The sequence below is a fragment of the Argopecten irradians genome, chromosome 5, assembly GCF_041381155.1.
Source record: "Argopecten irradians isolate NY chromosome 5, Ai_NY, whole genome shotgun sequence".
Classification (NCBI taxonomy): domain Eukaryota; kingdom Metazoa; phylum Mollusca; class Bivalvia; order Pectinida; family Pectinidae; genus Argopecten; species Argopecten irradians.
In genome coordinates, this window is record NC_091138.1 from 29,495,801 (window position 1) to 29,511,199 (window position 15,399).

The 15,399-nt window shown below is 35.2% G+C and overlaps 1 protein-coding gene across 2 annotated transcripts in view; it reads left to right on the forward strand.

Moving 5' to 3' along the window:
* LOC138323467 (transmembrane protein 94-like) overlaps positions 1 to 15,284 on the forward strand; it is a 46,561-nt gene extending 31,277 nt beyond the window's left edge. For both annotated transcript variants that reach the window (XM_069268106.1, XM_069268107.1), the window contains exons 16-29: positions 127 to 229; positions 554 to 718; positions 1,872 to 2,067; positions 3,358 to 3,441; positions 3,721 to 4,242; positions 4,613 to 4,712; positions 4,886 to 4,994; positions 6,970 to 7,144; positions 7,860 to 8,105; positions 8,459 to 8,601; positions 8,858 to 8,952; positions 9,245 to 9,338; positions 9,633 to 9,800; positions 9,953 to 15,284. In XM_069268106.1, the coding sequence (XP_069124207.1) occupies positions 127 to 229; positions 554 to 718; positions 1,872 to 2,067; positions 3,358 to 3,441; positions 3,721 to 4,242; positions 4,613 to 4,712; positions 4,886 to 4,994; positions 6,970 to 7,144; positions 7,860 to 8,105; positions 8,459 to 8,601; positions 8,858 to 8,952; positions 9,245 to 9,338; positions 9,633 to 9,800; positions 9,953 to 10,025 (2,273 nt within the window). In that variant the 3' untranslated portion in view covers positions 10,026 to 15,284. The remainder of the gene's footprint in view (positions 1 to 126; positions 230 to 553; positions 719 to 1,871; positions 2,068 to 3,357; positions 3,442 to 3,720; positions 4,243 to 4,612; positions 4,713 to 4,885; positions 4,995 to 6,969; positions 7,145 to 7,859; positions 8,106 to 8,458; positions 8,602 to 8,857; positions 8,953 to 9,244; positions 9,339 to 9,632; positions 9,801 to 9,952) is intronic.
* Positions 15,285 to 15,399: the final 115 nt, after the last annotated feature.

Below are 15,399 nucleotides of genomic sequence, written 5' to 3' on the forward strand. Positions count from 1 at the left end.
ATGTCAATTAAGATGTACAGATATACCTGGCATAATGAAGTATGAGCCTGGTTATCGATATGTCAATTAAGATGTACAGATATACCTAGCATAATGAAGTAATATTGTACTTGTTACCTGTTTCAGGTCAAGGCCAGGTATTATCTCAGGGTACCGCTGACCTTTTACTGGGTTGCTGTAGTGATTACTGGGACGGAGAGGATGTCAGCCTCCTCACAGAGAACGACAGGTACTAAACTAATGCAGGCTGTACAATGAGAGAATATACACATATACTTTTGATATTGAAGTGTAGCAAGCTTTTACCACCGAATACAGAATTAGAGGTTATAGTTAGGTGTTGAATTAGAATTGGCCTTACACTAAGAATGCAAGACTAGGAGGTGAAGTAAGAACAAACGGTAGATGTGACATGATAGTGAGACCAAGATTTACAAGTACATTTGTATGACATTCCATGGGTATAATAAATTAAATCCTTAAAGCTGACATGGTTAACAAGTTGTATTGTCTTTATCGAGATATATTATCCATACAACATTTATGATTGCAGGAAGAAGATCTTGGACTTCTACCACCGTGCGAGCATGGCCTCCTATTGTACAGCTTTTTCCTACCGTCCACTCACACAACACATTTCATCACACTTAGATAACATGTACATCCAGTTGTCACATGGGGGAGAGCTCAGGTTCAATTCCTGTAGTGACTCACAAAGGCAAGTACATCCAGCTGTCACAGGGGGAGAGAACTCCGGTTCAATTCCTGTAGCACCTCACAAAGACAAGCTGTCAAAGGGGAGAGAACTCAGGTTCAATTCCTGTAGCACCTCACAAGGGCAAGTACATCCAGCTGTCACAGGGGAGAGAACTCAGGTTCAATTCCTGCAGTGACTCACAAAGGCAATTACATCCAGCTGTCACAGGGGGGAAGAACTCAGGTTCAATTCCTGTAACATCTCACAAAGGCAGGTACATCCAGTTGTCACAGGGGAGAGAACTCAGGTTCAATTCCTGTAGCACCTCACAAAGGCAAGTACATCCAGCTGACACATAGGAGATAACTCAGGTTCAATTCCTGTAGCACCTCACAAAGGCAAGTACATCCAGCTGTCACAGGGGGAGAGAACTCAGGTTCAATTCCTGTAGTGACTCACAAAGGCAAGTACACCCAGTTGTCACAGGGGAGAGAACTCAGGTTCAATTCCTGTAGCACCTCACAAAGGCAAGTACGTCCAGCTGTCACAGGGGGAGATTACTCAGGTTCAATTCCTGTAGTGACTCACAAAGGCAAGCTATCACAGAGGGAGAACTCAGGTTCAATTCCTGTAGCACCTCACAAAGGCAAGTACATCCAGTTGTCACAGGGGGAGAACTCAGGTTTAATTCCTGTAGTGACTCACAAAGGCAAGCTATCACAGGGGGAGAACTCAGGTTCAATTCCTGTATCAGCTCACAAAGGCAAGCTATCACAGGGGGAGAACTCAGTTTCAATTCCTGTAGCACCTCACAAAGGCAAGCTATCACAGGGGGAGAACTCAGTTTCAATTCCTGTAGCACCTCACAAAGGCAAGCTATCACAGGGGGAGAACTCAGGTTCAATTCCTGTAGTAACTCACAAAGGCAAGTACATCCAGCTGTCACAGGGGAGAACTCAGGTTCAATTCCTGTAGCTACTAACAAAGGCAACTTCATTACAACTTCATCCATCATTTATTATGTTTCTTCAATGTTTTTAAGCTTGAAAAATCAAATGTGGGTGAATGGGGGCAAAAAAGCATCTTGCTTTGATTTTGAAATGAAAATCTCTTGATCTATATTGAAGTAATTTTACACAAATATCATATTCTTTATATGTTTTCTCTATTATAGGGACTCCCATTTGGACTCCAATATAGACCTAATGCATGAGACACGTCTGTTGAGTGACAGCTCACGAACTTTTAGTGTGGATTCTCTGTTTGACACAACCAGCATTTCCTCTATTGAAGATATTCCAGGCTGCTGTCAGGCTCAGAACAACCAGATATTTATAGGAATGGTATCAATGCAGTACCAGGCCCGACAGGTAGGGGTCATTTGGGTTTAAGGTCGGAAAGGTCATGATGTACATATACACGTACATGTGTATATATATACATATTTACATAGCCCCTATATAGTCAATGGGAGGGGAGTCACGTTCAAATTAGCGCGATTGCAATGACGTATGAATACAAAGGTACTGCAGGTTCGGACTACTTCTAGTTTACACTTCGATAAGATTTTGCATCATAAGTTGAGTCTTGACATATTTCAAAATAACAATAAAGAGTTTCTATTAGATCCAACTAAATATATGTATTTGACATCAAAACAAATGATGTGTTCAAGCATTGTAACGGTAATAAACAACCAAATGAATCACTGGTCGGGGCTACAACCGAGGCAATTTCCTCGGGAATGTTTGGGGAAATTCCATGCAGTAGTTACGTCAGTATGTGTGTCCAGCCCCTCATCTCACCTAAATATACAGAAAATCTGATTGTCGGAAAACAATTCTGGGATCGTCTAAGGGAACAAAACGTTAACAGGTCATGTACAGGTTTCCAGAGGAAAAAAACCCATTACTGGTAATACCCTATCCGAAACAGTATCATCAGCTTTACCCCCATCTTTGCATTCAAAATATGCCTACACACATGCAAACACTTGCCTATCCTCTGTACAATAAAATAAAAGTCATGACTATAAAGAATTTAGTCTATATCGCTTTCGTAGACCGACATATACATAACAAACATTCAGCAGCCCAATGGTCATACCATCAATAGTTACTTTCACAGTTACTTTCCTTTGTTGAAAATCAAATATGGCGGCTCGCTCCACTTCAGACCGCATCACTACCCTGACAACAATACAAACCATTAGTCGTTCCGTCTCGCCTGTCTCAATTTTTATTCGAAATGGACATTATTGATATATTATCAAACTAAAAAAAAAAACATAATTCAAAAATAATTTAAAGGTGTCATTGTTTTATTTCAAATCAAACTGCAGCTATAACATTCAACAATCGGAACTATATCCTCTGTCATCCTGACTACCGTAGTTACCCAACTTAGCAACCATCACCCTTTTAAATTTGACGTATAAGTAGACTTATTTATGTAAAGATTTAAAGATTGAACAGATTGATTGCGTTAAAGATGGTATTAACGCAATGGAATACAGACTTATTCTACATGTAATGCGTTAAACAGTGTTTTGATTGCGTTAAAGGTGGTATGAACGCAATGGGATACAGTTAAAAGTTTATCAAAATTTAAGACTTCAACAAAAGCATGCTGTAGTGATTGTTTTATATATATATTTTCAGGAAGTTGTGCAATTAATAGAAAAGCTGGAAGTGGCCTGTATCAGATTTGTTCACTTCTCTCAAGAGAATGAAGTGAGGAGTAGAGTAAGTATTGCATTGTTCTTTGTGGTTCATTTAGAGTTATGGCCCTTTGATAATGCTGAAGCCAATCATTACAGTACTTCCTTGTCATAATGTAAGTATCAAGCACCAAAGTTTTACATTTTAGATAATTATGTACATTTTTTTTTTAACTTTCTGCTTCATGTTATATTAACATATGCAACACATAACATCAATTTAACTAATAAATGTTTTACATTATTCAAATGGAAAATGTACACTTCTTATGAATTGTAACTGATTTTGTTTGTCTTTGTAAAGGTGTTTGCAGAAAAGATGGGTTTAGAAGCTGGATGGAACTGTCACATATCCATGCTCTCTGATCCAGCACAAAAAGGGGAGACGGTCGCCTCATCTGCAGCAGATCTGCCACAGCGAATGTCTAGGTACTCCAGTAGAAACTCCTCTGATTCAGTCGCTAAAGACACAAACATGGTGTCGGCAACCTACAAACATTCCCAAGATTCCATGCACTCACGCTGTCAGAGTGCTCCGAGTATAGTCAACTTAAACTCCTCTCAAGTCAGGTTTGAGATGACAACAGATACTTCAAGTAGTGAGCCACGCTCTCCACGAGTTTATATAGGGGAGAGAACTCCACTTACCACAGATGCCGAGGATGAAGAAGATGTTATGTTCACCAACACGGAGCTGTCTAAGAGCTACAGTAGTCAGTGTAATACTAACCAAGATCTGGATAATATCACAGATATAGAGAGTCGCCATGCTTCCAGTTACTTTACTGAAAATACAGACAGTCTCACAGGGGCCCTGGATAATCGGGTAAGATTTACTATTAAGAAATGATAGTTATAGAAATTGTTACATTTTGTATCTTTGTAGATGCCAAAATTTCATTATTAAATAAAGAATGCTCTCTGCTCCTGTTTCACGTCTCTGGCAGCAAGTTTATGTGAGACAGCACTTTAAAAAGGGCAAACTTCACTGCTGTTATCAGGCGTATTGTCTGCAAATAAGACCCCCCACTATATTTGATTTTTATTTCTTCTTTGGACAACACAAACATACTGCAGTCTCCCAAAAATATGCACACACAACACAGCACATACAGGGGAGCCTGTGCTATAAATGACCCTGACTGTTATTAGGACGTTAATTTAATCAACCAACCAACTTTTTGATTTATCAACAGGCAAAACTTCCTCGGGGTATAGAGAACATCCGTCCTCATTTACAGACGGTTGATAATGTCCCCCTCTTAGTCAACCTATTCACAGATTGTAACATTCACAGTAAGTACTAGAGTTTTAAAAATATGTAAATTTGACCACTTGATTTTCAATCTTATATAGTATTTACCGGTAAATGAAATAATGTGTTTCTTCTAAATATCTCTCCAGCACTAATTGTTTGACCACATGTAGGTGCCATGTGAGCATTGAAAAACTTTTGGTTTTTACTTCAGCAACAAAAGAGATGATGAAGATCATGCAGGAGTTTGGGGAGGTTGTGATGTGTGTGGGTAGTTCAAACAATATTAACAACACCGCTGTCTTCTTACAGGCTGACTGTAGGTAGGTGATGTAACTGTTAACTCACAGATGGAAATCAATGAAAAGATTTCTATTTATATGAAATGTTACCTTCTTTCCTATCCCTTCCTGTCCAGTCAGAAGGTTTTTTTTCCTATCCGTTCCTGTCCAGTCAGAAGTTCAAGCATAGGCATGGCAGTTGAAATGAAAAATGATTATTAAAAAGACAAAAATAATGTACAGTATTATCTGGAGTATATGTCATAACCTTTTTCCTCTGAAAATCATGAGTGCGACCTATAGGAGATTTCAGAAAAGATGGCGTGACGTCACAGAAAGTTTACATCCGGGTCCTCAAAGGTACAAACACAGTATGGCGACTGATAAAAACAATAACAGATACGTACATCCCTGCTTCATAATCGATACTTTGACAAAAGTTTATACTTTCATACTTGCAAATTCTGATTTTGAAATGGTTTCTTATTGTTTCACATGTTACGGATGTTAACATTTTTATATTTTCATTTGTTTATTGCTAAATATAACAAGTGTAGATTTAGTGTCGAAGCCACCTATCGAAGCGCTGCCGGGCCATCACACGTTCCCGATTTTGTTCATACGTATAAATTGAGGTTGTGAAAAAGGTGTTTATGAATAAATGATTTATTTCAATGTATCATGTTTCTGTTAAACATGAATAAACAAAACGTGAACCACCTGACCAGACCACGGCCGCTCGTGTATGGCTTCATCGCTGGTAGATCACCGCAGGCCACAGCATTGTTGGGGAAATAAATCATATGAATGATTACCAACACTTTTATCTAAAAAAGTACTTGTTTAAGATATATATATTTCGTTATTTAATATGTACATGTTGTTTTAATGGAATGCCCTTGTATCAACTACTGTGTTACACGTACACGTACATGTATGGCTGCCGATCTCGAAAAATAATATATGGTGAAATCGTTCAGTTTTCATGCTGCATATTTCATTTTTAATATTTCATTTTCAGCCGCTTTTATGCCATGGACTGCTGTGTTAAGTCTCCAATTGAAATGGTATTAATTTTATATAATTTGAATACATATTAGGTAGACTTCATTTAAATTGATATAAATTACAGATCGTAGTACTGTACGTAAATGCCGACCAGGATACATTGCGCACGGCTTCGAGAATCCTAAATACTCAAAGTTTTGTTTAAAAATATGATATAATGAACCTACAAACTGACTCATTTGTATGTTATAAACTAAATCCCAAAATTGATGACAAAAATATTAACCAGAATACGTAATTTTATGACACTGAAAACGGACGAAATTCGGGTTCTCGGTTGTACTGTAATGGCTGCCGTGGGCTTGGGGTAATCTACGAAAGCAAATGTTTAATTTTGTACTAATCACACATCGTAAGGTGTTTTATCAAGAAACCCTTCGAAAACAGTAATTGCTTATAATTATATTTTGGGTGACTTTGAATTTAATTTGTAATTTCAAATTGATATTTGCAATATATCTGTCAATGTTTATACGTAATGGCGACCGTGTTTTCTCGTGGCGGTCGAAAATGGAGTATAAACAGTAAAATATATGAATACCATATGTTTAAAATTGTAAATTATTGTAAAATATTTTTATTTACACTTTTCGAAATGTAAATAACGCAATAGTTCTCGAATTGTCGTACTATTTATTACAATAAAATGTAAACAAACATCGCAAGCGGCTGTGTTCCCTCAATGTTTATGTGTACAGATATAGGAGTTGTACCTTTGAGCGCCCGGATGTACCTTTGTGTGACGTCATCGCCATCTTTTCTGAAATCTCCTATACACCAGTGCAAATTATACATAGAGGAAAACTGAAAAATGTTTTGAAGGGGAACAATAATGGAAAAACGAACATTGAAAAATCTTAATGCTATCTTATTATAAATGACTCGTATTTAGTTTAGATATAAAGATATTGGTGTACGTATGTAACTTTTGATATATTTTGCTCCACAGTTTGGCCCTAGAACCACTGTACCCTCAGGTTTGTGCTGTGGACTCTATGATGACCAAGCCTTGGAAGGAAGACCAGCTGACTCCTATGCAGCTCGCTAGTACTCTAATCAGCATTCCGTGTCCTCTGACCTTCAGAAAGGAGGACAATATCAGTCTCGTCAAACTCATTGCAGAGGTTGTACATTTAATTCTGTATGTTAGGTTTAAATGTTTGTCCTGATAGTCAAAGGGGTTGTACATCTTGATTTATGTCTTGATTTCTCAAGGGATTTAGAACTAGGGGGAAAACAGTATATTTCAGATGAGTTTATTAACTTAAAATAGTCTTCATTTTGATTTAATTTCCCAATGCTAGATGAAAATAAACTTAAAATGTGAAATTATTTGCAGCGTAGAAACTTCTTGCTTATTATCTATTGAATAGGGCTCTGTCCGTCTGAGATTCTTTTCCGGGCTATAACTCAAAAACCGTTCAATGCAGCTCCATGAAACATTCTGTATATATCAGATTACTGTTTCTTTTTGTAACCTCCTGGGTTTTTTTCAGTTTTACAATACTCACATACATTTGAAGTTAGGCTTGAATAATTGTTACCTTGACGATAATGTATTTGGGTTTTAATACCAACTGTGAGGAGCAGGGAATAATGCCACGCGTGGCTCCTTGTTTTGTTTTCTTTAAAATATCCATACACAAGTATTGTGCAAATTATTAAAAGGAATCATTTAAATATCATTAGATATGCACCAAGATAATTGGCACTCTGCAATTAGTTTGAAATTTGACAAATAAGAGAGAAAACCTACTTTCTAAAATATCCACAATTACAATAATAATATTTCTATTGTCTTTTGAACAAAAATAATAATCTGTATATATTACTCTCTAGGCACGGTCATTCCTGATGAGCAGCAGAAACTGTTTCTACTTGATGCTGTGCTACCACCTGACAGTAAGTCTGGTCCAGCTGCTGGGCAGCATGGTGCTACTACCTCCTGTCCTCGCCTCCCAGCATCTCCTCTGGATAATCTTCATCGTCATCCCATTCATCTCCTTAAGTATGATGGGTTTGCCTGTGGATCCTCGGGTGATGAACAATGCTACCACTCACAACTCGGAGCATATCACTAAAGATGTAAGGAAAGAAGGGGAAGTAGCTCTTAGTATGCCACAAAGTTGAAAAAAATCAGAAAAAAAATCGGTAAAGATACTCATATAATGTTTGTTTGTGGTGCAACATGGAACAAGGGGAAGCAACTGAGAATTTATTTCAATTTTGTTTGTTTATATTGGGAAATAACTTTGAATGTATCATCAGGGATGTCAGTAAAGTGTTTAAAGTATATAGTTATAGTGACAAGTAATAATGGGACCAACTTGATAGCAAAATCAAATAAAAATCATTGCATTCCTGAAATATGTTTTTCATCACAACAAAAAGAAAGCACAATTGAAGCAACAAGTTTTCATTGGTGTCTTTATCTCCAGGTGGTACAGCAGTTCTTACTGTACTTTGTGACCAGATTTGTACCTGCGGGTGTGGTCTGTCTCTTGTGTTATGGCCTCACACTTAACTCATTCTGTGATGAGGGAAACACACCTCTAAATTCCTGTGCAATTTATGATTTTGGGTAAGAATACTTGTGTCATTACTCATACATGTATCTAGTTTTTCCTTTTTATTAAAATTCTCTTACCTTTCATCTTGTGTGTCAAAGACTGATATAATGTGGAAAGCTTTGGTGCTTTGAAGTTAACACTGTTCTCATGTTAATATATTTTTTTCATATGAAATATGAATTAATCAATACTTTGCTGTATCTTCCAATTAATAATTGATGTACAATGTATGTTTAAAAACCTAACCAATGAATTTTGTTTGTGTAGTGCCAACAGCAGTAGTCAGCTATGGTATGATAAATATTCCGGGGGCCTGGTGCTTGCCCAGAATGTCTTCACTTTTTATCTCGTCTTTTACTTCAGTAAGTTATCTTGTAGTATTTTGACAGATACCTGCCTATCAAGTGAATTTTGAAATGTTGCTTTATTCTAAGTTTATCCTTATGATGATTTGGTAATTTCCAGTGATAACAGACTAAATATTACTATATTACTATCTGTTTAGTGATGATTATAGTAACAGTTATCTCACATATGGATATTGTTTTACTGCTCTTTTAGTGGCAATAATTTAGTACAAAAAATATCCAATTTTCAACGACATTTTCCAAGACTTCTGATGAGTTGATTAATTGAATTTTTCTCCTGTTTCAGTTGTGATATCAGTAAGTTTTGTACACTGGTCCGACCATATTTGGCAGCAGAGCCCTCTCACCAACCGTCTCTGGGTGTGTACAGTCTTGCTGCTGTAAGTATCATTAGATGTGCTTTGATTTTCCGCTATTCCCATTGACAAATACGTGGTCATGTAGAGTTTAATATAAAAGATATTGAAGTTTTAGAAACACAAAGACAATATTCATTTAATGATGTCACAATCGGATTGATATTCTATTGCCCAAATGTTGATTTCTCAAAGGTGCCATCCTATTGCCATTGCTATTGAATTAAGATAAACATTTTATATTTTCACGTATGAAGTACATTATTAGGTAAGAAATGTCTATACCTGAATGTATGTAGGACTTGATATATTTTCCAGAATCTGTGGCCAGGTAGTGCTGTTTGTCTGTGATATGTCTATAAGAGGACCGGGACAACATCGGCTAATGTCTTTGGCCAGCGTACATCCAGCTGTGTGGGCTGTCGGCTTCAGTTTCCCTCTGGTCATCCTCTTTATAAACGAACTGGTTAAGCGCCATGAGGTCAAGTAAGTAAACAAACAAACAAAAATACCTCTATTAAACTCATTAGTTTAAAAATATGTTTTTGTTCAATTTTCAAAAAGACAAATGTGTTGACAAAGTTTGATTTTTTTTCAATGAAGGTCTATATAAAGGGTGTGAATGTTTTATTTTTCAGGCTATATTCACGGTATCAGAAACGAACACGACTCCATTTTGGCACAAAGCTTGGGATGAATTCACCATTTTGATAAAAAGGATAAAAGAGCTTCTTTTGTAATTTGAATCTGTAAAATGAATTTCATCACTTTTGAAGAGTGACTTTTTATTTCGATAAACAGACCATAGCTTTATTGAAATGATTCACAATATGTGTTGGTTTTATACTCGCAGAACAATCAATGTACAAGTACTTTGCTTGCGATTTGATCATGAAAAATAGTTATTGCCTTTCATTTTAAGATAATTGCTGTAACTGATTAAAGATAATCCACCGCCGACGAATGGTATTTTCTTCAGTTACAAAAGTTACTTACTTTACATCATTACTCCCTTGAAAAGTTTGAGTTTCTTATTTTAATTCAAAATAAAAATATTAGGTGAAGCATCTTTAGCAGTCTCTAAAGGCTAAAAGTTGAAGAGACTCCACATGTTTTCATTTTCCCACTTTTAAGTTAAAGAGCCATGTCTTTTGCACTTATATTGGTTATGTTAAAGATTATCTCACTTGCTGATTGGAGGCCTTCCTCGGATAACCTTTGCTCAAGAGTCAATCAAATTATCCCTTACCAAATCTTTGCAAACGCCAGTTATGAAAGACACTTTCTTATTGGATAAAAATTCTATAATATATGTTAATCGATGCGGTCATTTAAACTTCATGATCTCTCAATGGCCACTGTCCAGCGTCTTTTAGTCAGACAATGTTTAACTGTATGAAAAGTCTTAATGGGTTATTGGATAACCTCCAAAGTAGTATTGGGTTTCAAATTTCAAGTTGTTTGGATATAGGCCAATAAAAATATATACATATATACATAGAGTCTGTGTTTGTTAAACTGCCAAATAACGGTGGGTTATAACAATCATGATTTGGTATATAGTATGATGCATTAACACTTTCCCTGCAACGTTGATCAGTTACTGGCTCGGACTGTTTTACAGCTTAACTCTAATTAGGAGCTAATCAATGGTGCAATGATAACTAATCTTTCTATAGATACTGATGTAATTTTCTTTCATACCTACATGTGTAATACAGACTGGTCTAGGGCAATACACTCATGCCGCCTGAGGCTGTATTGCATGGCTACCCATGCAACAAAGCCTCATGACCTCACAGCATCAACAAAATTACTATTTCCTCGGTTTAATTTTCACAATGTTTTTCACAAACTTGCCTGGTTTTATAATAAAAGATTCAAACAACGAAATTGGTGTTGAAAATATCACGTGATTTTTCATATATGGATAATTGATTTGCAGTAGTGGTTTTCTTTGAATTTATTTCAAAATGGCGGGATATTATAGTTGTAAAATTGTAATAAAGTGTCGAGGTATGAAAGAAAAATACTCATTCATAAGTGGATATGAATGATAATAGTGATATTCTACCTTCGGGATCACAAAATGTTGCAAAACCCTCGGCAAGCCTTGGGTTTTACTACATTTTGTGACCCTTGGCTAGAATATCCCTATCCTTCATATTCACATATGAAAGTCTTACAGTATCATAGTCCCTGATGAGTTGACTTTGCTTTCTAGTATTCTACCCACCAATCATGCATTTTAAATGTAGACTTGGTATTTAATATCAGATTCCAGATTTTACATGTTTTGCGTTATCTTAGATATAGAGATATATAAGATATAAACTATTTTTGATGTATATTGATATGCTGTTTTTAAGTTATATGTATATTTTTGTATGCCAAAGAGATTGACGACCCAGCTGTATAACGACACTGCCCTATATTTTTACTCCTGACATATACTTGTCTTATTTATAAATTCCTAACTACTCCTGTATAAGATCACTATTTATCTCTCCTAAGTTGTCTCCTTTCCATTCCGTTTGATTGGTATTATAATGTTGTCTTAGCAATCAGATTAAAATACAGATCCTTATTGTCACTACGTTGGAGAAGAGGATCTGAGAACATCCCATTAGGGGTCACGTCAAGATGACCATTTGAAATGGCCAATCAAATTGATACCGCCAGAATCTTGACTGGGGACGAAATAGTTTGAAAAAGCTGTCTAAATTATTTTTGTGTATGCAGTCTGTCGCCCGAAGTGCACAACAAAGCTAATTGTATATGTATAGTGGGGCGAAAAGACGTTTTCAATTGATGTTGTAAGGTGTAGAAACTACATTTGCTCTGAATTACACGTGGTATAAAGGTCATCTGGACGTGACCCCTTATGGGATATTGTCAGATCCTATATTGAACGGAGTGGTTATAAGGATCTGTGTTTTAATCATATTGTTGTCTTAGAGGACTGTTGAAAATTTCGTTTTTTACTTTGATTTAAGAAGTATTGTAATATACTTCTCTGACATATTTTATCAAGGTCTTTTATCATTATTTATCCTCAAATCTCCTTGTATATACTGTAGGTATAAAAATTCCTGGATTGTTCGTTTCTTGAGACTTCTTTTCATTACTCTTCATAATATGACAAGCATGCATATTGGATGCGCTATTTCATCATTGCGCTAACATTATAAAATCCTGATGTACATAAAATAAGAGCATATGCCAAAAACATAAATTCTGCTATACAAGTCCGATATACTATCCTTTGTTTCACTCTGTCATACTGAGGGAGTGAAACGAAGGGAAGTAACTCTGGTATATTGGAATTAGAAAAGCGCTTTGGCACAGTATTAATCTCCAGTATTATGAAAATAATCTCAATATTAGTTGTCTGTGTGTGTCATCATCTGACTAAATGTAAATTGTCTCTGTGATGTCCTAACTCCACGCTCATTTTCTATTTAGTGTTATCCTACATATCTTACGTAATATAATCATCATCATTATTGGTCTTTGATAACATTTCATATCCATGTTCTCATTCGTCCATCTCAAATGTGATTTATGCATTAACTGGTTACACATGACTTCAAAATGATAGTATTGAAATAAATGCTGCCAATCCAGATGTATGTTTCTGCATATTTTTAGAAAAAAAACACCTGTCGCCTATTTAGTGATATAGAATACATGTTTTATGTCCGTTAATATATATAATAACACCCATTTGCCAGTACTGTATACTGTGGTGGTTATTTTTTCATCATTTGAAGTGGAGTTAGGTTGATTGTAAGGTTGGTGAACTTTTCCGAAACTTTCCTATTTTATGTTTCTACTACCACATTGTATACACGTTTTTCTACATTACTGTTTACACAATGATTAGTGCTTCAGTGCTATTTAAACTATTCAAACATTAATCATCCTTTACCTGTTTTAAACATTGTTATTTATTTATTTATTATTTGATAATTACTGAAAATAATTCCCTCAGATGGATTTTAGTTTAGATTTGGAACGTGTAATAACTTTTTGAAAGTGTAATAACTTATTGCAATATAACCATATAGTGCAATACCACATATCATATTATCAGGAATACAATACAGTCAATGGACATAAATATTAGTCACTGTTATTTCCCCAACCCTGTACTTTGTTCTATGTACTTTAACTTTTTTCTTTGATTTTGTTTTCTGATCTCATCTATTTAGAGAATTTATCCAAATCTGACAAACATGTAGAAAATTGTCTACACTTTTAGCTCATACTATTTCCAAAAAAAAAAAAATTAAAAAAATACACAGAATATATAGTGGGGAAAAGCATTGAAGAATACTTTCTTCCATTGATTATGTGTGAAGATAAATGTAAGCATTAAACAGTGACCGATAGATACCCGCGAGGGATTAATTTTCAATCTCGAACCATCTACACTTCTGTAAACGTGGATATTTTCGCGATTTGTATACATAAATCTTTCACTGTGCTATTATTTTCGCGTTAGACACACTTTCATACATTTAACACTAAAATTTATACATGTACCAAATATTATGCGGGGGGGGGGAGGTGTTCGCGATCAAGCTACCTTCGTATAATTACCGAAAACTTTCCAATTTTACAGTATTTCTAGATAACATTTTAAAAATCGCGTGCAATCTCCTCAATTTTATATTTGACCTCCTTCATAGAATAATCTGATCTTGGCTTTATCTCCTACGCGAGATGTGAGATTTGTGTCTTGACCAAAATTAGGTCGCTGTTACCTGTATTTTGACTTTTGGAAATGCTTGCCGGAGTTCTGTCTTTTTCTCTACAATTACATATAGATTATATTATTATAGGTACTACATGTATGTACTTGTACCAGGTTATTTTTTATCAATATTTTGTTGTTGTGTACAAATGAGCTATATGATAGAAAATGGTGTGTGAATTGAGAGAAAAATTCGAACCAGTAACAACGTTACTTGTGAGCCTATTAAGTGAGTTGTGATGAGTAACTTATTAACCATTGAGTATTTATTTTTAATATATAATTACTAACAGGTCTATGTTGAACTATAGACATATTGTGGCAGTTATTGATTTTAAAGCGAAGTTTTCTTTATTTAATTTTGAATGAAGTGATGAATTCAAATAATCGAGTTAAAGTACTACAACGCTTAGACTGAACGACGGATAAATGTGTCAATTACTGATTATAGGTATTAACTTTTAAAATGTGTTCGATTGAATACCTACATACATATGTACACTATATAGTTTTACGAATGAATGAAGGTGAAATAGTTTTATGATTGTATGTCAGAGTAACGATTTGTGTACAATTACCTGTTAAATATACTTTTTCATAACGCTAGCTATTAAATAATATTTATTGTTAAGTGACATGTTGTACTAACATCGTTTGTAATAATAGTTACTCGCCGTTATTGTTAAAATGTTGTTAATCAGTAACAATTACACTTCTACCGTAAATGATTCTGTGAAACCTTGGTATTACAGATTGATTTGAGGAATAAGTTGGGGGGGCAAAAATGGCATACTCAATATTTAAAAAAAATGTTCGTGGTTTTTCTTTTCTTTCGTGGCTTATAATTTTCAAAGTATTTCATGGGTAGAAATATTTATGATTGGTTTAGCAATGTGACAATGAATTTAGATATTTGTGGTTCAACACCAACCATTTGATTTTATGCTACAATGGTTAGTGGGAAAAACTTCTTTCTTGTGTGCAATAATACATGAAAAAAGGGCGTTGAAAAATTTACCTTTCAAACACGACTCCGATAAATGGTGATTCATGAAGTGTCAAAATATCCAATACAGTACCTGGTCTGAGACGCTGTTTACATCCTAAAATGGAAATGTGTCCATTTATTTATTAAATCTCTCCAACTTGAGATGTTGCTGCTAATAAATGTTATTGCTTTTGTAATACTTGAGTAAATATATGTTTATACATTTCTTGTTAATTTATTTTGTCACAATGAAGATTCATTTATCTGAAATGAAAAACTTTTTAGTGCGTGATACAAGATGCTCTGTCATCGAATTAAATAAAGCATAGGAATGAACA